Below are 25,291 nucleotides of genomic sequence, written 5' to 3'. Positions count from 1 at the left end.
ATGTTGGTTTACACAATACCGTAATTTTGGCTTGAAATATTTACGTAAACTGAATGATAGCTGCCCGCTTTTTGCTCATAACCAAAAATCTAGACTGTTTTACGTTCATATCTATAGAAATTGCGCGATTTAAGCATTATTTACAAGAATCTTCAACTTAAAAAGCTCTTTGTGACGGCCGCCATTTTGGATTTTGTAAAACAATTTAAGTTGCTATTTCTGGCAAAACCTATATGATATGTTAAATTTTGCGATTAATCCTGAAAATATAATGGTAATTATATCTGCATTTGGTGATTTTTGTGCATGTAGCATAACATTTGAGAATTTTAAGGCCATTTTAAGTTTAGTTATGCTGATATAAAAAATAATTAATCAGGATTTTATTATAGAACGAGTTTGAATTTCTTGATGCCGCTGCTCATGGAGACTCATATATGCCTAAGGGAGGTGCCTGTTTTGGTTTTAGGTCGCCAATGACTTTGGTTTTGAAAATAATTGGATTTTAAAGTTTTTTAAAATGGGCCCCTATGGATCGGTCCCGAGCCCAGTGTGCCGTCAACTGATAGTGAAGTCTATGATTTTGGGTTACTGAAAAGGAAGTTACTCAAGAAGTGAATAGGAAGTGGCTCAAAATCAACAGGAAGTAACTCGTAAACACCCTAAAACGAAAAGGAAGTGACCTATAAATGCCAACATAAAAACTAAAACAAGAGCCTTCACAGCCAGTGCTATTGACGGTGCTAGACGTCCAATCCAGTCAAAATGAATTGGACATCTATCGCTGTCAATAGCAGCCATTGAGCTAACGTAGACACTATTCTAATGGAAGATTTAGGTAGCAACCTGTTCCTTTTTCTTTTTTAACTGATACCTTTCTATTTAAAACGATATATCAATTCTTTGTGGGAGTATATCAATAACCTTTTGGGCTACAAAGTATCGCGAAATATCACCCTTTCGATATATTGTCACACTCGTATTAACAATGGCAATGAAGAGACTTGGATTCCAAAAATTTGCATTTAATAGATCCAAGTGTTGTGGTCCGCTGTGCTTGACGTGATGTTGAGTTTACAAACTGTCCCACCCTTCCCAGAACAAACCACCAACTCAAACTGCGAAGCAGCCCACACGCAGTCTTCAGCATTAGAGCAAAACTTGTGGAAAGTAGTGACAGGAAAGATATACGGGGGCAAAGTGCTTTTCCGTTGCGGTCAATGAAGGAATAGTATCGGGAGAAATATGGCAGAAGTTTGTGGCCTGCTCATCCTGAAGGATGTTTTCACCCACGCCTCTCTCTCTCCCTCCCCTTCCCAACTCTGTTTAATGTCTGCCATTTGAGAGACTCCGGAGGGGCTGCACCTGTTTGCCTCTTGGCTAGGAGCCCCCAAATCCCTCCTCCCGCCGCCTGCCTGGCTGCCACTCACGCTGCAGCGCCTCCTGGGAGGCACGGAGCAAGACGAGGAGGGGGAGGAAAGGAAAAGGGAAGGGAGTGAGGGAGAAGAGAGGGATTGCGTGTGGTGGAAGGGATAGCTGGAGGGCTGAAAAGCGTCCGGGAGTAGGAGAGGCGATGTTGGCGTACAGGGAAAAGCGAGGGACGAGAGAGGAATTTAACTTCCATGTCCACTCTCTCACACTCACCTTCATTTTTTTCCTCACAAGTTTTACTCCCTGCATTCTCTTTTCTCCTTCTTCTCTTTCTTTTTGATCCATAGCCTCTCTTTCACAAAGTCCATGCTCTATTCCTTCTACATATGTCTGTTTCCTTGCTCTCATCCAATTTTCTCCTCCTTTTAAGCCCTTGATTTTTGCTGGTCTCTCTTTCATTTGCTTGTGATAGGACACTATACAACATTTTCATATTGTGCAGTGGTGGGTAGAGTAGCCAAAAATTTTACTCGAGTAGCGTTACTTCAAAATAATATTACTAAAGTGAAAGTACTCGTCCAAAAAATTGACTCAAGTACTAGCAAAAAAAGTATTTGGTGAAAAAAATACTCAAGTCATGCGTAACATTGTGAGTTTCTGTTGGATTTTTTTTAACAATGGTATTTTTTTCTGAGTACCAAGTTATCTATATGGACTATTGTTATAATGATACTGTACAATAACCCATTACACAACCACATTAAGCCAAAGAAATACAAAAAAAAAAAAAAAAAAAAAATCATTGAATTCCGATGAGAGAAAAAAAATTACATAAATGAAGCATTATTCTTCCAAAGAGCATGAGTGCCCTCTAGTGGAGAAAATAGTTCCAAATAAAATTGGGAGAGAGGTTAAAATCTGCGCTTTCAGTCATGTTGAGGGCAGCGCTCGATATATAATACAGTGATACCTCAGCTCACGAACATAATTGGTTCCCAGAAAGTGTGTGTAAGGCGAAAAGTTCGCTTCCGAACATTTATTTCCCATAAGAAACCATTAAAATGAGAATAATCCGTTCCCAGGTCCCCATAAAACATAATTTTCTAATAAATAAGCCTTAAAACTACACAAAAATATACCTTATTTTATGTATAATAAATGTGCTATTGTGTTATAATTAAAGAAATAAACTGTACTGTATAATAAAGTCGTTTTATTTACCTTTGTGATGGTAGTTGATGGCTTGATGGAATGGAGTGGGAGGAGGAGGGAGGGAGGGAGTTACTGTTTGGAAGGAGAGTGTTACCGGCAAAGTGCGCAGTTAGCGTAGACTCCACTGCTGTGCCCACCACATGCTTTTGGTTGTTAATAAAAGCCATCCGACGCCTCTGGGTGTTTGTATGCACGCCGCCACCTTTCTGGAGAGGAAATCGGGCGAACCGAAGACAACCGACGACAACGAGCCAACGTGACTCGCCGGTCCACTTCTCACTACGGTGGGAAGCTGAAAGCACCGCCAATTACCAGTCGAGGGCGAATTGGTAACACGAGTCACCTTCAATAAGGACTGTAGGTAACTCTTTTTCGGTCCCATAATAGCAAAAGTACACTCAATATGGTCCAAAATCTCTATCAAACACAAACCACGTCCGCACTCAACGAAAGTGAGGGGACGAACTGGGACGCCGTGAGCGTGCGTCAGCTTCTCGTGGCGCTTTTCGACCGCGTGAATTGGTTCGTCCGCCGAAAACTAGTTCGTCAGCAGAGACTATATGCTTGCGAATTTAATGTTCTTGAGGCGAAAAGTTTGTGAGCTTAAGCGTTCATGAGCCGAGGTATCACTGTACTTCATTTTTTTACAGTGCTGTAAAGACTCCACATGATTGAACAGGGTGGCGTGAAGATACAACAGCAAGCTTGCGTTTGATTGGTATAATGGAGTCATGTGGTCATTGTAGCAACATTTCATTGGTGAAATCGGTAGAGCTACCCCAGTAATACACCAGGCGCATCTCTACTCTTGGCATCACTGGCAAAAATAAATAAATAAATAAATCGAACATGTAAAATAACAAGGAAAAATGTAACGACTTGTGCAGCCCAAAGTAGCGGAGCAAGAATAGCATTTTTTTTTCTTCACAAATCTACTCGAGTAAAAGTAAAAAGTATACAGTGTATCACAAAAGTGAGTACACCCCTCGCATTTCTGCAGATAATTAAGTATATCTTTTCATGGGACAACACTGACAAAATGACACTTTGACACAATGAAAAGTAGTCTGTGTGCAGCTTATATAATAGAGTTAATTTATCTTAGTAGATATAAATATAAATAAATATAGCCATTAATATCTAAACCCCTGGCAACAAAAGTGAGTACACCTCTTTGAAAAAAATGTACATCCCTAAATGTCCAAATTGAGTACTGCTTGTCATTTTCCCTACAAAATGTCATGTGACTCGTTACAGGAGTGCTGTCAGCATTGCTGCAGAGATTGAAGAGGTGGGGGGTCAGCCTGTTAGTGCTCAGACTGCTTCCCCCTGGGGTAACAGCCATGCTCACCAATTAGATGTAGAGTGTGGCGTATGCTCAGACTGCTTCCTCCTGGGGTAACAGCCATGCTCACCAATTAGATGTAGAGTGTGGCGTATGGTCTGAGCACTAACAGGCTGACCCCCCACCTCTTCAATCTCTGCAGCAATGCTGACAGCACTCCTGTAACTCGTCACATGACATTTTGTAGGGAAAATGACAAGCAGTACTCAATTTGGACATTTAGGGATGTACGTTTTTAAACAAATAAGCCGCACTGGACCATAGACCGCAGAATTCAAAATGAGGGGAAAAAGTAATGGTTTATAGTCCGAAAATTACTGTACTTGTAGTTGTTTTTTTATGTTGCTTTAAAGACGTCACATGAATAAACAGGCCGGCGTGATCATAGGACTTCCAACTGCTAGCTTGTGTAAGATCATGTGACTGCTTTGTTGCTTGTGCTTGGTATAATGGAGTCATGGGATTATTGTTTCGATGTCTCATTGGTGAAACTTTTTTTTTTTTTTAAACCTGTTCTGTTCAGTTGCCTGACATGGAGAATGGGAATCTGAGTGTCCTATTGGTTTGAACAGTTTTAAAGTAGAGACTATAATATGAATATGGTAGTGCTACTGTTAGCTAATTGTATTTCTGGTCTCATTGGTGAAACTAGTAGAGCCACTGTGGACATCTACGGCAAAGATAAAGTAAAATCTCATATGCAGAATTAAGGGGAAAAATGTAACGACAGTAGTCTGCTTGTGACTACTATCAAACAATGTTGTAAGCAGGTTAAGAATAAAAAGCACTACAGTTGTATTCATTTGAATTCAAATGACCAACCACCATGTAAAGTATTGCACTTGGTGTGTTGCAAGCTATCCATAAATACATAAAGTGCTCAATTTTCTCGTGTGCTCTGTTGTACAGAATCGTGGCCGTCTGGCTGAGAAGCGCACCATTCCGCTGCCGCCCAACCGGGTGCCCAAGAAGGAGCTGGCCTCCATCTTCAGCAGTGACGACAGTGAAGGAAGCGAGCGGGCCAGTGGGGATCATGGCCACATCAAACAAGAGGACGAGCTACATTACAGTATAGTGCGCAAGAGGTAAGTTGGCTGAAAAACAGCACTGCCGTGTTTGATTCGGGACTGATTAGGCATGTAGGGCTCTTTGGGTAACACTTAATTTGAGGATTTCGTTGAAAGGGCTGGTTTTTCCATGTTATTGCGTGTTATATGATCAAACTGTACAGTAGTAGTAATGATCTCTTGCCATGTTATATTGCAATCAAATGCCGCATCGTAAAATGACCATTGAAGCTTATGCTGATCGTGATGGACATCCTTTCTTGCAGCCCATTTAACAAGATTGAGGATCTAAGCACATGAAGTGATTAGTTAATACAAACAGAATAAATTAGACTAGGATTAATGAGAGGAAGAAGTGGTGCTGCCTCAAAGCAACCTCGCTCAAATTAAAAAACGGCGCTGTCTGGCATCAGCAAACACGTTCGGCCCACAGTCTAGTCCTAGCCATCAAATTGGGAGAAAGACTGCTTAAAACTTTCAAACATCTCTGATTAAACCTGGATGCCTCAAAGCAAGAAGATACTTGTGCCCAATTCCAGCATGGGCTGTTCTGTCCTCCACCTGGAGTTGATACATTGTCTCCGTGCCTCCAAGTTTTTTTTTTGTGTACTCCGGTTTCATCACAGAAGGCACTAGCTTGCTATTAAAGGCTAACTCCTAACCTACAGTACATACTGTAAGTCTGCAATTAATTAATCAGCCCTGATACAAAAAAGTAAAAAACTGGGCCCCAAGGATCGCTGCGTATGCATTCATACAATATACATATCAAAATTCATTGAGATGCAGGATAAATCAGAAATGATTGTGTACATACCCTCAACAACAACATGAGCAATGACTTTAAAGGCATTCAGCAATTAATTCCAAGATTCTGATACAAGATCTAGATTTTCCATTCGATTGCTGCCCTCAATTCCTCACTAATATACCCCTTTCCCACTGGCCCAAAAACCCGTGTCAACCCACTAACAATCGGCTTTTGGTGGCAGTGGGAAAGGTGCAGCGACCCGCCTCGACCCGTGTCAATCAACCCGCCTAGCGACCCGCAATAAAATCACCTCGGCTCTGATCGTCATGCAGTGTGAAAGCAAAACCCCGCGTCAACAGTCAACACCCTAATCTACGTGGTGACGTAGGCTCTTACGTGATGCGTCATAACAACGTGCCAGTCGCCTCCCATTTAACACGCCCCACAACCGTAGTTACGTCGATGCTCATAACAAAGCTAGTAGAAGAAGAAGAATTCACGTCGCCTACGTTGCCTCAGCTCAAGCAGAGTGTTGATCCTTTGTTGCATTTCGATCATTTTGAGGGCAGTAAAAAGCATGAAAACGGAGAACACAAACAAAAGGAAGCTTCCATGTTGCTCTGCATCGTTTACTTCCTTGATCTGAATGAATTGTCGACGCGCATTTTAGCGTGGTGACGTTACGTAACCTTACGCATGGCTGAGGAGGGGTGGGGGGGTTAGATGGGTGAAAGAAAAAAAAAAAGACACAGCTTTTTTTTGTCAGTGGGAAAGGTGCCAAATGCCGATTGCTAGTGGGTTGCATCGGCTTGGAAAAAACTCGCGTTGACCCACTAGTTATAGTGGGAAAGGGGCAATAGGTTAAAGGCCAGGTATAAATGTTTGTACGGGGCAAGTAGTGCTGGGCGATATGATAATATTCAGTATAATGCTTCTTTATGTCTTCAGTATCCTCAATTTTAACCACATATGTTATCAAAATTCAGTGTATTCAACTCTACAGTCTTAAATCAATGAAGTTGAATGAACCGACAAACCAACAGTGTGATAAATCACCACACAACACAAACATGTGGTGGACAAATAAAACAAACTGTTAACTAATTGGCTGCCATTGAGGGGCATGGACGTCCAATCCATTTGAACTGTGAGGGGATACCAAATAGAAAGAGCAGAAACCCAACTTTTTTCATAACTGTACATTTTTCATAAAGTAATTGAAAATACAGTAATATCTGGCAAATTGTTATCATGACATAAAATGAACCATTTTGTGACAGATTTTTTTCATGTAACAAACGATGTACTTAAATATACTGTATATATAATGTTCTTCATAATTGATGACAGCATGCATCATCAACCGGTCATAAAAGATGACATTACACAAGCTAAAATCGACCAAAACTTAAAAGTTACCAAGTATTGCTTTATCTAATTGACGAACGCTGCTAGCCCAGTCAAATGTGATTGGACATCTATTGTTGTCAATAGCAGTGAAACATGTTCACACAATGCCAATCTTCCTGGTTGACATTTTCGCTGACTTTTTTTTTTCTTTTTTTTCTTTTTTTTTTTTATGTGTTTAACTGTCTATGGCAGTAAATGAATTAAGGGCTACAAGCAACTAAATAATAATAGAAATAAAAAAATAAATAATAATAAATACATTTGAATAATAATTTAAAAAATAATAATAATTAGGACTGTCGCCGTTCACGTCATCACGTTGGAATCAGGTGAAAAAAATCATGTTTTTAAGATTTATTTTTATTGCTACAAACCAACAAAATAAGATGTACAACCAAGAAACAAATAAAAGTATGTTTTGAACTATGCATCCCTTTTAGAAGATCAGAATCGCACGAAAAAGAAAGGGGGTTTAATTAGGGCTGTCTAACGATTAAAGTTTTTAATTGAGTTAATCACAGCTTAAAAATTAAATAATCGTAATTAATTGCAATTCAAACCATCTATAAAATATGCCATATTTTTCTGTAAATTATTGTTGGAATGGAAAGAAGGATATATACATTCAACATACTATACATAAGTACTGTATTTGTTTATTATAACAATAAATCCACAAGATGGCATTAACATTATTAACATTCTTTCTGTTAAAAGGATCCATGAATAGAAATACTTATAGTTCTTAAAAGATAAATGTTAGTACAAGTTATAGTAATTTTATATTAATATGCCTCTTAATGTTTTCGTTTTAATAAAATTTGTAAAATTTTCAATCAAAAAATAAACTAGTAGCTCACCATTGTTGACGTCGCCAAGCGGTGACGTCACATGGGCTCCCTGCCGTTCTTCCACAGTGTCTTTAACTACGTAAGGTAGTGATTGAAATACGCCACAAGGTGTCAATGGCGAGTTTTAAACTACTTAGAAATCAAGCCAATGAGTGTGTTTGGTCCCTCGACTGACACCGTAGTTCCCTGTTTACTGGTCCATACATTGTACACTGTCATTTGAGTGCTGGCTTCACAACGCACGAGACCTCTGATAGTTTGTATATTGTGACTAAATATTGCCATCCAGTGTATTTGTTGAGCTAAACGAAATGTTTGAATAGAGTTTGACCATAGTTTGAGTAAGTTTTATGTGTACGTATTTTAAACATTATTTGTACTTTTTTTTTTGAGAGAGAGATAGGAATATTATTTTTGTTGTGCTTTTACTACAGTAAATAATACTTATGTTTGTTGTGAAGGAGTTGCCGAATTTTATGTCAATAAACGGCGCGGTCCAATGAACGCTTGTGTCCACCCGCCTTTCTCTGCCTCTTAGCTCTCAATGTGCAAAAAACGGCGTCATTGTAATCTGTTTGAGGCAATGCAAAAGCAGGTCATTCCGCACATGCGTTAAATGCGTCAAATATTTTAACGTGATTAATTTTAAAAATTAATTACCGTCTGTTAACTCGATAAATTTGACAGCACTAGTTTTAATATTTTGGGGGCGGGAGGTGGGCTACAAAGCAACAACAATATTTTCCAAAGATAAAAAGAAATGTATGTTTTGTGATAAATTCACTCATAAATCTTCCAAGCTGATTATCCTCAAGAGTAGAGGTCGACCGATATATGAACTTTTTTCCAACATCAGTCATCAGCCGATTAGCAAAAAAATAAAAGCCGATAAAAAGAATTTTGATCAGGTATCTGTGTGGGCAACTGTGGACACCGCTGACTGATGTTACGACCCCGGAAGGACCCGGCAGCAGTTTGAAGGAAGGCTGCTACAAGAAGCTTCAGGCTTGCCTGCTTTGTAGATAGTGTAAGATTTTGTTTATCTTGCATGAGAGAATATGCAATGTTGTTTTAACCTTTTAAGGTGTTTACTGAGTGATCCTTGCACTCTAAATGTAACTTGTAGCGTTAGCATTAGCTTTAGCATCCTCCATCTTTACCATCCTCCAAACTCTCTCTTGTATATATCTAGTGGTGACTCTGCTGGTTTTAAATATTTGAAAATAATTTACTGCTGTGTATGCATAATCATAAAAAGTGCTGTATTGTTTGGTTTGGTAGCACTAGACTGAATTAATATCCTTTAATTCTAAGGTAATCATTGTCAAGTTTGAAGCTTTTAAAGCATTTTTTAAAAAATTGCCTTTCATAACCTATGTGCTTTCATTTTTAAAAAGTATATCAGCCTCAAATTTCGACTTAAAAAATCGGCTGAAAAATTTTTTTTTTTTTTCAAAATGAGTTGACCCGGACTCGAACTCTTATCGGGACAACCCTATTTTACAATTAGTCCTTCATGTGACTTTTTGGAAGAGGTGTCACATGAATTTGCCGTCACTTGATGCCGGAATAAACAGATTTTCTCCATTTTTAAAAATTTAACAATGCATAAATATAATGCAGCGGCGTTCATTGATTAACCTTTGAAAGTCCTCAGCTTCATTATTTGCAGCTTGTGCAAGCTCATTAGTGGAGGGGATGTTTTTCATGTCTTGAGACTTGCGTGTGACACAGTGGACAGCACACCAACTGTGACGCCTTAAATGGATCCACTAACCTCATTTAAGAGGGCTTCCCCTCCTCCTGACACTTGCGCCGCTGGCGTGTTAAGATGATAATGAATTTAAAGAACACTTATGACTAATATGTCAGGCTTTTACCCTTTTGAAAGGCGACGGACTCGCTGGAGCCGCAGCTCCGGTCTGTCCCGGGCATCCGTCTCGACCCCGCTTTATCCGCCGATGCAGGTCTGGACGAAAGGGATAATGGGATGTCCAATCACAGAAATGTGATTTCCATTGACCGCAGCGTCGTAAGTGAGTCGCAGAAGGGTCTTAACAAATTGGATTTGGCCAATGGATGTGAAAAATACAGGGCGCCTGCATGCGTCTGAGAGAGTGCGTGCGTATCATCGCGCCTACAACGTGTCACTCGATCAACCTTCTTCTAAACTGAGGCTGAATGTGCCTATACAAAATATGGTATTTTGAAATAACCTTGTATGGCTTAAAAGGCTGAATTCCAAGCAGTATTGTTATTTATTTATTTATTTATTTGTTATATTTATTCGTCAGAGTCATATTTTAGTCATTTCAAAATGTGTTCGCCTTCATCTAGTTTTAGTCAACGATTAATCAAAATGTGTTTGTAAAGTCAAATGTTTTAGTCCAAAAATAATGAATAAATGTTTTCAACAATTTGGAATGAGCAGACAAGCACATCTTGTAGCGTCTACAAGAACAACATTTAGGTAACTTGGTGATGATAATACACACTCAGGGAGAAACAGCACATTATTTTTAATCAATTATACCCACCTGGACACCATGAACTGTATGTAAATAAAAGTTGTTTGAGGGTTTAAGACGACGCTTGCCATGCTAAATACTAATGCTAACGCAAATGCTATGCTAACGCTAAGAGTTACGTTTAGTGTGTGATGATCACTCAGCACAGACCTTCAAAGGCTAAAGAAACATTGCATATTCTCTCTTGCCAAGATAAGAAATACAAATCTTACCGTGTGTTTCAAACAAGCAAGCCTGGAGCCTGGAGAAGACACCTGTGAATGTGTGTGTGTTTGGAGGGGGGAGTGGGGCATTTCAAATGAGTGACACAACCAAACACTGCTACGATGTAGGCTAACTACTAAACATGTGCCGGTATGAGATTCTGACAGTATGATAAATTTAAGCAAAAATATCACTGTTTCACGGTATTGCGGTCACAGCTCTAAAATGTGTTACTTTGAGATCTGGGTTAAAAAAAATAAAATAAAATAAGTTTTTTCCATTGAGCATGATTTTTATTTTACCAAAAGATATGAGCAAATTGGAACATAAATGTCAAGTTAAATAAATAAATAAATAAATAAATAAGTAAATAAATAAATAACTGAAATATTTTATTTAAAAATTACAATAGATGCAGTCATTTAAGTGAGCCAAAACCCACAGCCACAGCTGAACATTATTACCATCAGAACAAAGTAATATAATAATAAACACGTGTGTATGACTCGTATCATGTTTACATTATACACACACACACACACACACACACTCTCTCTTTCTTAACACAGACGATTGCCAGAGAGAAAAAAAAACATGTTTTACAACTGCTAGACACACTAAACAGAGTTAACTCTTGCAGCTGGTGGGAAATGTTCATGACGGTGTTTACTAACCTTTAATTTTGTATAAATGCAAAATCATATTGGAGTTATTGCCTCCTCGGCAGCCACCCTCCGCAAACCTGTTTTGCTTGTCGGTTGGCCCTCCTCCTCTAAGCCGCGGCTGTCTATAAGTGTTATGTAGCCGAAGTTTTCCCATACCAGCGATTTCTCTTTCTTCGATGGAGGAAATTGTTCAGGAGTTTCACCTCCTCCAGCCGTCGTGTACCGCAGCTGACTCACTGACACTGAGTAACAACTGGTCCTATGGTTATGACAAAAAATTTTTGCGGTTTTGAAACCGTGGTGTTTTCATACCATGATATACCTTGAAACCGGTAATCGGCACATGCTTACTAACTACACATACAATAAGAAAATGTCACACATTGTTAAGATACATCGTCAGACAAAATTTGGCATTCGTCTCATTATGTTTTAGTCCCCCAAGACCATTTTTAGCTCGTTATCGTCTCGTCATCAACATGACAAAATGTGTGTTGACGTAATATTTTAGTCATCGTTAACGAAGACAACAAAGATTCCAACCACACTTTGCCTTTGTTTTTTCTTTTTTTTTTTTTTTTTTTTTTTTTTTTAAACTTCATGTTTAGTCATATAAGGAGGACAGCAGGAACGAGGATTACCGTAATTTTCGGACTATAAGCCGCTACTTTTTTCCTTTATTTTGAATCCTGCGGCTTATAGTCCAGTGTGGCTTATTTGTGGATTTATTTGGGTTAATAGGTAACACTTTATTTGACAGCAGCGTCATAAGACTGTCATAAGGCTGTCATAATTATGACATGACACTATGTTGGGTATTACTGAATGCTTATAACAGAGGTCATTAAGTGTCATCCGGCAAATTATGTCTCTAACTCCATTCATGTTCAGTTCAGATCTTTTACATCCATTCAAAAGTGAGATAATATGCCGGATGACACTAAGTGACATCAGTTATAAGCATTCATTAATGCTCATGACAGTGTCATATCATAATTATGATTGTCTAATGACAGTCTTTTGGCACCACTGTCAAATAAACTTTTATCAAATACCATACCTAGCAATTAATGATACAACTGGAACAGTAACTGAAGAAATAATTAGCAGCGGCCTATAGTCCAGTGCGGCTTATCTATAAACAAATGCCGTTTTCGTGTCAAATTTGGTGGGTAGTGGCTATAGTCAAGTGCGCCTTATAGTCCGAAAATTACGGTAGGTACATACAGTATCTGGTTAATACTGCATAACAGAGCATATCATAGCAATCTTCAGGATCTTGGCTAGTCATGGTCAACTCATGATACGTTTCATTTTAAAGAAAAAACTGCTTTCTATTAACCAAAGAAAAAAAAACCCACAGATTTTGTCTTTTTTTTCCAGCTCATTTAGAGATGAATTAAAAAGTGCTGACAGAGTTTGGGTAATTAACCAGCAACCATCTCTGGAGCCCGCTGATGTCTTCTGTACAGCCTCCTTGGGGTAAAAAACACATATGCATACCCCTGACCACATCATTTGATACTTAATCACCGTCATTTATAATCAATGTCCTTTTAATATTATTGTATACGGAAATCAAAAACTGTGAGAAAGAGCACCACAAGAACTACACAACTTTACTTCAGAGTTCAGGCAGACTAATAATCATCTAAATGTGGCAAATCAAATCAGATATTAAAGAGACAAGGGAATACTTCAATGGGTAAATTGAGTTCATGGCGCAAAGTACACGGCACAAGTTCCAACCCATTTACTTCAAATGATGTATAATTTCCAATTAATTCAAGGGCAAATTTATGTACAATTGTCCAAATGACAGTTTAATTTAACCTAATACAAAAATAAATGAGTTATAAGATGCTTTGTACTTGTATATATTTACAGTAATTGTATATTAAGTTATGTTGCAGTGAGAAAATAACTTGTTTAATGTGCATGGGTTGAAGGCTTGGACCTAAATGATGTTACAGTAATTTTCGGACTATAAGGCACACCTGACTATAAGCCGCCACCCACCAAATTTGACACGAAAACAACATTTGTTCATAGATACGCCACACTGGACTATAAGCCACAGCTGTCCTCATTGTATTATGGGATATTTACAACAGTAAAACTTTATTTGACAGAGGCGTCAGAAGACTGTCATAAGACCAAATGAACCACCACTAAGACTGGAACCAATTGGCTGCAAAGCTTCATTGCTTCAGAAAGCTTCATTTGGGCACCACTGCTCCCTTGGGGGAGGCAGTCAACCTCTGCTGCCACCTGCTCTCAACACTGTTGTCGTCCAACATGCCTCCTAGCATGCGTTGCAGCACTACTGATTTAAATAACATTCAGAAATCATGTCTGTGCTAATTATTTCTTCAGTTACTGTTCTAGTTGTTTCGTTAATTGCTAGGTATGGCATTTGGTAACACTTTATTTGACAGTGGAACCATACGACTGTCATAAGACAATCATAAGTATGACATGACACTGTCATGAGCATTAACGAATGCATATAACGTGTAATTTTGTGTCATTCGGCAAATTATCTCACTTTTGAATAAATGTATAAAATACAGTTAGTGACATAATTTGCCGGATGACACCTCATGACATCCGTCATAAGCATTCAGTAATGCAAATAATAGTGTCATGTCATAATGATGACGGTCTTATGACGCCACTGTCAATAAATGGTTACTAATTAACCCAAATAAATCAACAAATAAGCTGCACTGGACTATAGGCCGCAGGATTCAAAATAAGGGATAAAAGTAGCAGCTTATTGTCCGAAAATTACGGTAAATATTTTGTCTCTTTTAAAGTGCTTCGTTATGGTTTTGTCAATCTGAGAAATGATCAAGTGTTATTTGTACAGCATTTTTGTCTCGTGGCTGTGTCAAACCAATGTGCCATTACCTTGTTCCAGGAAGGGGTCATGGACAGTGTGAATTTACTGGAAATGTCTCTTTCAAGTGTTAATTAGTGAGCTTCAGGGTATGATTTTATGGCTTCCTGGAGAGGTTTTTTGTGGTATTGTTTCCCAGAGAAAAATATTACAAAAGTTATTGATAGTGATGCACGATAATACATTTTTCAACCGATACCGATAACCGATAATTTCCTCCTCATTCCTACCGATAACCGATAATGTCAAGCCGATAATTCTATTGAAAGATTTATGTAAAATTTTAAACAAAAGAAAATATTACTGTGCAAAAATATAATTTATTGCTTTTTTTTTCAACATAAAATATGAACAAGTCGTCAATTCCAACATCTAAATAATGACATTGTCTGACATTGTGTAATGGTAAACTTTTGGCAACAATTACTTACAGAGTACCTAAGTTGCACAAAAATGCCTTTAAAAGTAAGCCATTCCTAACATAACATTAATACACTGCAAAACACACTTCCTTAAAACTAGTCAGTTTTAAGTGTAAATCTATTGGAAATAAGTGAAATTATCTGCCAGCGCTTCAGGTGTATTTCTCTGATTTCTTGGAGGAAAAATAGCTAGCTGAAAATAATCTTAACAGCCTTATTTTAAGCAATACATTATTATACTTAATCCTAAAAAAAACTTGGAAGAAGAAAAGATTTTGAATATTTGTGGCTACAGAATATTGTTGTTATTTCATTACAACAGGAATGTGCATATTTAAATTTATAAGTGTTAATAAGTGCCAATACGTTTAGATTATCTACTGTGACTGTAATTGAGCAAATAAGTTAAATTAATTTGAAAAGTGATTGCCAATGTTATATGCTTTGTTGCACACTGTGAAAATGATTAACTCAAAAGAGCGAGATGTCATGTACCCATTCTGCAGCGCTTTGTTTACATTTGCGGCACTCACGAGTCGCGACATTCGCTTTACAGCAGCTAAACTGATAAACGGCAGTACTATTTGGATGCAGTTGGAGCTCGCATCTCCGTGCGTGTTGTTTTGTGCCTGAGTTTTGTTAAGCCGAAAATAAAGGCAGCATTACAAAGTCATCTGACCGCTCGTCATTTTACATACTGAATGCATTATTGCAGGCTGACTTCGTTTTCTCCATGTTTAAATTATCATGTAACCACTGTGCCATCATGATAAGCTTGCTTACTGGACATCACTTTTCCAAATGTAGTGGTGAAAATGTGATTGGCATGTTTTTCATGAAGAATGGTGGTCGTATAAACTGCATTATTTTTTTTATCCAGGGCTTTGGCTCTCGGGTCATTTCGGTTAAAAAAAAAAAATCGTGTCTCGTCTCGGCGGCGGCTACGTTCGTACCAGATAATCCGCCCGCACCGGCTGGTTTGCCGCGGCGTATTCGGGGCCTGGCTCTGCTCACACTCCGTGAGGGAACGCTCAAGAAACCGGGGTGTTCGCCGGAGGTACTGAAGCCGGGGAACCGGGCTCTGCCCGCCCCGCCGATGGCGAGGCGGCGGCGGCGCCCTGCCGGATCGGCCAGAGCGGCGGGCTCCGTCGGAAGACGGCTACTTGCCGACTATTGGTCTCCAGTCGTGCCGGTGTTTAGCCTTAGATGCGAGTTTACCACCCGCCTTGGGCTGCTTTCCCAAACAACCCGACTCTGCATCGTCACAAGCCCCTAGTTTAACTTAGTGTTTACAATAGCTTTAGCATTTCCGCTAGCAGCAGCAGCAGCCTGGTATTCGTTCCAAAAATCTTTGTGATGCAGTTTTAAATGGATGCTGGGTTAGTGGTTTTGAATGAGGATGCTTTCTTTCGACCTCGTGGAACTTCTGTGGTACATGTTTCGCAAATGGCGAGAGCGTCGTATTTTTTAGTAACAGCCGCCATAATATTCAACTATTTCTTGTCGTGTAACTCCGCCTCCTCAACCCCTCCTCCCTCAGGGGCTTCAGAGAGGGGAGGGGTTGAGGAGGCGGCGTGCTGAATTCTTCGGTTGTGCACATTTAGAGGCTAAATCAAGTATATAATTATCGGATTGCATTATCGGTTGAATTTTTTATTATCTGGATTATCTGTGTGATGTCATAATTGCCATTATCGGCCGATAATTATCGGCGACCGATATTATCGTGTATCTTTAGTTATTGAGTTGGTGTTTTGAATCACATTTGTCGCATCAACACCTCATAAGTCTCTCAGAAAGTTCACATTTGAAGGCAACATTGTTTTTCCGAAAAAAATGAAATGAGCCCCCAGTGGCAACCTGCAATGTACTGCAGGGTTTTAAGACACGGGGGATTCATTTTACCAACCCCGCAGGTTGCTCCTTGGTCATTAGTCCTTTTTTTGTGCGGCAGATTTTTTTCCCATATGACGAAATGTTTTTCTGTACTTTAGACTGAAAAAAATCTCTCAGGCCTGTTTAGCACTGTTACTGGTTTTATTTTGTAAGATATCTTCGTCCTGTTCTTGATAGACTGCTTTTGACTCGATAGAACAGAGGCATCAATCATCTTTGTATGAAATTCTGTTGCGTGGCGACTGAAGTGTCGTTTAGTGGGCTGCTTTGGAGGGTGCAGAGCTACAATCACGCTCTTGACCTCTTTCTCCCTTGTCGAGCTCGCTCACGCGCTTCTCCCCCATCTATGGGACATCTATGTAGCCCGTCTGTCAGCACTTTGCCAGTGGCGGTGTGAGACATGGCGTCAGGGTGTCACCGCCGCCAGTTCTCGCCAGGGCATTCTGTGACCCACAGCATGACCACCTCAGACTCGGCATGCCAAGGTTTAGCAGGATACTTGGTGTTCATGTTGAGTCTTTTCCTGTTTCAGTCTCAGTTGGAGTTTCCTGTTGTAAGGAAGAGTCCACGCAAGCGTCTTGTTAAGGATTGTGTACTGTATTTGGAAGGTCTAGGATAAAATAACATGCCTGTTTTGTGGACATACACACATTAGATGGGGCTTGTAAAATTCCTTTGTTTTTTTTGAGTGGTGTCTACTTGTCCTATAATTTTTGACCAAATCACATAATTTACACATAAAAAAATCCAAGACAGTAAGATGCATAAAAGTTGTATACAGAATATGCCAAAAACTAGCCCATTCATTTCTTATGGGATGCCACAGACGGCCATGTAAGTCATTCCATTCATTTCTAATTGCAAACATTTCCCTTTCATTTTCAATGGCAGGAAAATATGTGGTTTGATTTTTGACTGCTTACCATTACAGCCAATTGATGTTCAACTGGGGCCCATGTAATTCAATTTCATTGACAGCCATGTAAATCCAAATTACCCATTCATTTTCAATGGCAGAAAAACCTGTGTGGTTGTGATTTTTGACCAAAAACTCACCATTACAGCCCATTGCAACAGGATGTGTCCCTGAAATGTTCCCAAATCAACAGGAAGTGACCTGTTATCAACTGGACATGTCCCCGAAATGTCCCCAAATCAACAGGAAGTGACCGGATATCAACTGGACGTGTCCCTGAAATGTCCCCAAATCAACAGGAAGTGACCCGATATCAACAGGACGTGTCCCCGAAATGTCTCAAAATCAACAGGAAGTGACCCGATACCAGCTGGACATGTCGCTGAAATGACCCAAAATCAACAAGATGTGTCCCCGAAATGTCCCCAAATCAACAGGAAGTGACCTGATATCAACTGGACGTGTCCCCGAAATATCCCGATATCAATAGGACGTATCCCCGAAATGTCCCCAAATCAACAGGAAGTTACCCGATATCAATAGGATGTGTTCCCAAAATGTCCCCAAATCAAATGGAAGTAACCTGATATCAACAGGACGTGTTCCCGAAATGTCCTGATATAAATAGGACGTGTCCCTGAAATGTCCCCAAATCAACAGGAAGTGACCCGATATCAACTGGATGTGTCCCCGAAATGTCCCCAAATCAACATGAAGTGACCTTATAATAATAGAACGTGTCCCCCAAATGTCCTGATATAAATAGGACGTGTCCCTGAAATGTCCCCAAATCAACAGGAAGTGACCCGATATCAACTTGATGTGTCCCCGAAATGTCCCCAAATCAACAGGAAGTGACCGGATATCAACAGGACATGTCCCCGAAATGTCCCCAAATCAACAGAAAGTGACCTGATATCAACAGGACATGTCTCCGAAATGTCCCCAAATCAACAGGAAGTTACCCGATATCAATAGGATGTGTTCCCAAAATGTCCCCAAATCAAATGGAAGTAACCTGATATCAACAGGACGTGTTCCCGAAATGTCCTGATATAAATAGGACGTGTCCCTGAAATGTCCCCAAATCAACAGGAAGTGACCCGATATCAACTGGATGTGTCCCCGAAATGTCCCCAAATCAACATGAAGTGACCTTATAATAACAGAACGTGTCCCCCAAATGTCCTGATATAAATAGGACGTGTCCCTGAAATGTCCCCAAATCAACAGGAAGTGACCCGATATCAACTTGATGTGTCCCCGAAATGTCCCCAAATCAACAGGAAGTGACCGGATATCAACAGGACATGTCCCCGAAATGTCCCCAAATCAACAGAAAGTGACCTGATATCAACAGGACATGTCTCCGAAATGTCCCCAAATCAACAGGAAGTTACCCGATATCAATAGGATGTGTTCCCAAAATGTCCCCAAATCAAATGGAAGTAACCTGATATCAACAGGACGTGTTCCCGAAATGTCCTGATATAAATAGGACGTGTCCCTGAAATGTCCCCAAATCAACAGGAAGTGACCCGATATCAACTGGATGTGTCCCCGAAATGTCCCCAAATCAACATGAAGTGACCTTATAATAACAGAACGTGTCCCCCAAATGTCCTGATATAAATAGGACGTGTCCCTGAAATGTCCCCAAATCAACAGGAAGTGACCCGATATCAACTTGATGTGTCCCCGAAATGTCCCCAAATCAACAGGAAGTGACCGGATATCAACAGGACATGTCCCCGAAATGTCCCCAAATCAACAGAAAGTGACCTGATATCAACAGGACATGTCTCCGAAATGTCCCCAAATCAACAGGAAGTTACCCGATATCAATAGGATGTGTTCCCAAAATGTCCCCAAATCAAATGGAAGTAACCTGATATCAACAGGACGTGTTCCCGAAATGTCCTGATATAAATAGGACGTGTCCCTGAAATGTCCCCAAATCAACAGGAAGTGACCCGATATCAACTGGATGTGTCCCCGAAATGTCCCCAAATCAACATGAAGTGACCTTATAATAACAGAACGTGTCCCCCAAATGTCCTGATATAAATAGGACGTGTCCCTGAAATGTCCCCAAATCAACAGGAAGTGACCCGATATCAACTTGATGTGTCCCCGAAATGTCCCCAAATCAACAGGAAGTGACCGGATATCAACAGGACATGTCCCCGAAATGTCCCCAAATCAACAGAAAGTGACCTGATATCAACAGGACATGTCTCCGAAATGTCCCCAAATCAACAGGAAGTTACCCGATATCAATAGGATGTGTTCCCAAAATGTCCCCAAATCAAATGGAAGTAACCTGATATCAACAGGACGTGTTCCCGAAATGTCCTGATATAAATAGGACGTGTCCCTGAAATGTCCCCAAATCAACAGGAAGTGACCCGATATCAACTGGATGTGTCCCCGAAATGTCCCCAAATCAACATGAAGTGACCTTATAATAACAGAACGTGTCCCCCAAATGTCCTGATATAAATAGGACGTGTCCCTGAAATGTCCCCAAATCAACAGGAAGTGACCCGATATCAACTTGATGTGTCCCCGAAATGTCCCCAAATCAACAGGAAGTGACCGGATATCAACAGGACATGTCCCCGAAATGTCCCCAAATCAACAGAAAGTGACCTGATATCAACAGGACATGTCCCCGAAATGTCCCCAAATCAACAGAAAGTGACCTGATATCAACTGGACGTGTCCCTGAAATGTCCCCAAAGCAACAGGTCGTGTCCACGAAACATCCCCAAATCAACAGGAAGTGACCCAATATCAACAGGACGTGTCCCTGAAATGTCACCAAATCAACAGGAACTGACCTGATATCAAGAGAACGTGTCCCTCAAATGTACCCAAATTAACAGGAAGTGACCTGATATCAACAGGAAGTGTCCCCCAAATGGCCCCAAACCAACAGGAAGTGACATGATATCCAAAGGACGTGTCCTTGAAATGTCCCCAAATCAACAGGAATTGACCTGATATCAACAGGAGGTGTCCCCCAAATGTCCCCAAATCAACTTGAAGTGACCTGATATCAAGAGAATTTGTCCCCCAAATCAACAGGAAGTGTCCCCGAAATGTCCCCAAATCAACAAGAAGTGACCTGATAGATCTGTATCTACCGCAGCAAAGCCCTATCGTCATTTCTCCAGAAATTGAAGTTTCTAATTTATTGAACAAAATCTTGTTCGGTCCAGTGTATTGCCGTGTTTTAATACTATTATTAGTACTTGTCTGGGTCATTAAGTTCTATGAGTGGGGTAGACCAGTTCAGGGATGAGCTTATGAGAAAATGGCAGATCATGTCCTTATTAGCGAGCAGGCCCAACATTAGTATAATACCCTCCTCCTCACACCCTATCCTCAACAGGCTCCCATCCTGAGAGCTCCTGTGGGAGTGCTGACTCAGGTGACAGGGTCTTAAACTCCAACCGCTCCTCCATCCTCCAGGGCAGGGGTGCGACCTTGCCGATGAAAAGAGAGAGGGAGGGTGGAGGGCGGCCAGACTTGGGTGAGGATCGGCTTCAGCCGCTCATTAGTCCAGGCGGGACAGCTCAGGAAAAGTGCGCTAATTACTCTGCTAACAATGCCCTTGCCATTCATGGCTTAGAGCGGCCGACTTGCCGCGGGATAATAACCCTGTAACCTCCTTGAGAAGTTCACGATAGTATTATCATGATTACTTTGAGTGACGGAGTCAGGGTGGCGATATGTTTTGCTGTTTTTTTTTATCATTGACATAAATCACAAACTTTTCCAAACCTCCTGTGATAGAAAATCTTTGTTCTTCCACACACGGCTTCTAATTTTAAAATTAACAGCACAAATAGACGCCTGTCATTACTGTAAAACATTTGCAGTACACAGGCCAATCAAGTCTGCGTAGGTGACTGTCTGACTGTTTTCTGAGTCATTGCTTCTGTTTGACGGAGAAATGACCGGCGAGGCCCTTGACGCTCTCCTTCATCTTTCCTGTTAGCGTGTGGAAAACAGCCTGGCGGCCCGCAGCCTGCCATTACGGCGGCAGTCTGTAATCATGAGGCTGTAAAAAAACCCCAAATCCAATGGCCGCAAACAGTGTGGCATCGTCATAGCGGTGGCAGCTAAGAACCATTCACCAGTTCTGTCCCATAAACGCTGCTTTGCCGAGTCATAGCGGACCCCCTTCGGAGACTGTTCTACTTTTAATCCATTTGGGAGTTGACGTGACATACTTTGTGACATATGAAGATGCTTATAAATGAAAAACAAAAAAACAGTAAAACAAAATTGCCTCTTTAAGGTTTATTTAAGTGACAAAATGAGAGAATAATGAATACATAGCTTTTAGGAATGTCAGCTAAAAAGTGCAGCCTTCCGCAAGCTGTTTGCTATTAAGTGTGACGACACTTCCACTACACGGCTGCTACACTCCCCCTGAATGCTAAGCGGCTATTTCCCATCATTATGGCATTTAATGCGATCAGGATGGTAATCAGATTGCAAATGAAATACCCCCCTGACACACTTGTGTGGGTCTGCTGGCGAGGAAAGAGGTAATTGATGGGGAATTGGGCAGCTTCAGCCAACTTGGGGAGGTAAACCCATTTCTTGCTGTTTTTTTGGCTTTAAAGTACCGCTAAGGAAGAAAGGACTTTTTGTCTACCAGGGCTCCCCCTACAGTCAAGTGGAATTTGCTATGCCAATTAATGGAGATATTTTATACTAACAGCACAATTTGGTGTTATATAATATATCAAATTTATAAGAACATGTTCTCAGTGCACTCAGACAGTTCTCTATAAGACAAAGCAAGCAAATCCAGCTGTTTTGGTCACAGTTGATAAAACAAAATGCAATTAAACTGGTGTATGCAATGATCGCTCATTATATCGCGCTTCAAACTTCGCGCCCACAGTCTATCGCGGATTTGTTTCCCCCAAAAATTACATAATTATATTCAAAAATCTTAACATGTATGCATATATACATGTACAAATCGTTTTCTTTTATATATATATATATATATATATATATATATATATATATATATATATATATATATATATATATATATATATATATATATATATATATATATATATATATATACTGGACTGTCTCAGAAAATTAGAATACACAATATTCTAATTTTCTGAGACAGTCCTGTACATTAATCCACCATTTAAAGCAGGGGTGTCCAAACTTTTTGCAAAGGGGACCAGATTTGGCGTGGTAAAAATGTGGGGGGCCGACCTTGGCTGACGTCCTTTACATAGAACAATATACAGGACTGTCTCAGAAAATTAGAATATTGTGTATTCTAATTTTCTGAGACAGTCCAGTATGTATATATATATATATATATATATATATACGTGATAACGTGATTAATTTAAAAAATTAATTACCGCGCGTTGACGCGATAATTTTGACAGCCCTAATATATATGTATGTATGTATGTCTGTCAAACAATTAAAATTTTTAATCGAGTTAATTACAGCTTAAAAATTAATTAATCATAATTAATCGCAATTAATCGCAATTCAAACCATCTATAAAATATGCCATATTTTTCTGTAAATTATATACATATTCTGTAAAATAAATTGTTGGAATGGAAAGATAAGACATAAGATGGATATATACATTCAACATACGGTACATAAGGACTGTAGTAGGCATTTCACTCTACTGTCATTTAAATCTGTCTATGCTGTCCTCACACCGAAGCGTCTACTTTTTCCAAAGCGAGACAGCTACTGAACGACGCCATAATAATAAGACTTCTTCCTTTTTCATCTGATTTATTAATAAAATGGCCTCAAACCATTGTCCTCTTTAGACCGTCGTAAAACTACAAAAAAAGAAGTACACAAGCATTGCATTAGCAACAACGTTAGCTTAGCACGCTATATAGGTTCATTAAACATAAACAAAAAGCGTCTCATACAAAAAATATAACATTTCGCTTACTAACATAATATGTGCATTATTTACAACAGCCATACTTACGGACAAATCTTGTCCAAGGATCATATAAGCACAACATTACAACGTAGGCGTCAGCCCAAGATGTCGTGCAGCCATATTGAACTGGCAAGACAACAATAAACCATGTCGCAAAGCGACCACAAGAGTTCGCTGTTAGACAGTACAAAAAGCCTTGCTGTAAAACTTACCAAAAGGCAGAATACTGTCTGAGCGGGACATGTGCGTTAATTGCGTCAAATATTTTAACGTGATTAATTTAAAAAATTAATTACCGCGCGTTAACGCGATAATTTTGACAGCCCTAATATATATATACATTTATACACATTGGTACTTTTCGACATCCGACGTAAAATTTTGACTCATTTGTTTCTACATATGACGACATGCTCGAAATACGACGACATGACAGCACTGCAGATGGACGAACGGCTGATTTTCTGGTGAGACACACAGGTCTCAAAAAGGTTGGTACAGGTGGTGAAACAAAGAAAAAGGGGACGCTTACCATTGAAATGAAGATGCAAATTATAGAAAAATATGAGCGTGGGATGCGCATTCGTGAACTGGCTCAACAGTACATCTCCACCGTCCTCCTCCGACCACCGTTCACCAGTCTTTATAAGTTAAGTTGACAATTATTATTGTGGTAACATCGCCAAAGAAATCACCAGCTTCGTCAGGTTTTTATCTTTTACTCAGAACTTATCCAACACAAAACGGCCATTGTCCACCGCAGTTGACGGTGCTCTCAAGAAACATTGAAAGCGAAAGTAAACTCTTAACCGCACTGCTCCCTCTCCCTGTCACATCAGTCACGTGGTGCGTTCAGGTACAGAAAAAAACGTCCGCCACATTAACACATTAACACATTTAACCCGATTCGTTAAATTATTACAGGAATTATTATTATTATATAATTATTCCGATTTTCATTTATAATTCATTTGTTTTACAATGTGTAATTGCCTTTTGTAATAGTACCAGCAGTATTTATTAAGGATTTAGTGTAGGTTTTTGGGCTGTGGAACGAATTAATGGAATCATAATGTATTCTTATGGGAAAATCCTGCCCGACATACGACCATTTCGACTTACAAACAAGGTCCTGGAATGAAATAACTTCGTATGTATAGGTACCACTGTATATACAGTATATATATCTAATCTATATAATAATTATTAGATTTGCAGTGCATAAAAACCATTTATTAAAATATACATATACATAAAGTTTTTTTTTTCCCTCATTTTGAATCCTGCGGCTTATAGTCCAGTGCGGTTTATTTGTGGATTTATTTGGGTTAATAGGTAACACTTTGTTTGACAGCAGTGTCATAAGACCTTCATAATTATGACATGACACTATCATGGGCATTAATGACATTATAAAATATGTCACTAACTCCATTTATGTCCAGCTCGGATCTTTACATCCATTCCAAAGTGTGATAATTTGCTGGATGACACAAAATGACATCTGTCATTGCATAACTAGCAATTAATGAAACAACCGGAACAGTACCTGAAGATATAATTAGCACAGAACATGAATTTTAATTGTTATTTACGTCTGTAACGCTGCATGTTAGGAGGCATGTCGGACGATAACAGTGTTGACAGCAGAGGTTGACTGTCTCCCCCAAAGGAGCAGTGATAGCCAAATGAAGCATCTTGAAGCAATGAAGCTTTGCAGCCAATTGGTTCAAAGCAATTTTGGTTCATTTGATCTTACGACAGTCTTATGATG

The 25,291-nt window shown here is 39.7% G+C and overlaps 1 protein-coding gene across 2 annotated transcripts in view; it reads left to right on the top strand.

The window, feature by feature from the left end:
* Nucleotides 1-25,291, top strand: part of samd11 (sterile alpha motif domain containing 11) — a 130,617-nt gene that overhangs the window by 24,674 nt on the left and 80,652 nt on the right. For both annotated transcript variants that reach the window (XM_057826818.1, XM_057826808.1), the window contains exon 3: nucleotides 4,838-5,013. In XM_057826818.1, coding sequence (XP_057682801.1) covers nucleotides 4,838-5,013 — 176 coding nt within the window. The remainder of the gene's footprint in view (nucleotides 1-4,837; nucleotides 5,014-25,291) is intronic.

The sequence above is a fragment of the Corythoichthys intestinalis genome, chromosome 2, assembly GCF_030265065.1.
Source record: "Corythoichthys intestinalis isolate RoL2023-P3 chromosome 2, ASM3026506v1, whole genome shotgun sequence".
In the NCBI taxonomy this organism is placed as follows: Eukaryota; Metazoa; Chordata; class Actinopteri; order Syngnathiformes; family Syngnathidae; genus Corythoichthys; species Corythoichthys intestinalis.
The sequence above is the reverse complement of the archived record's forward strand: the minus strand, read 5'-3'. Positions and strand labels throughout refer to the sequence as shown.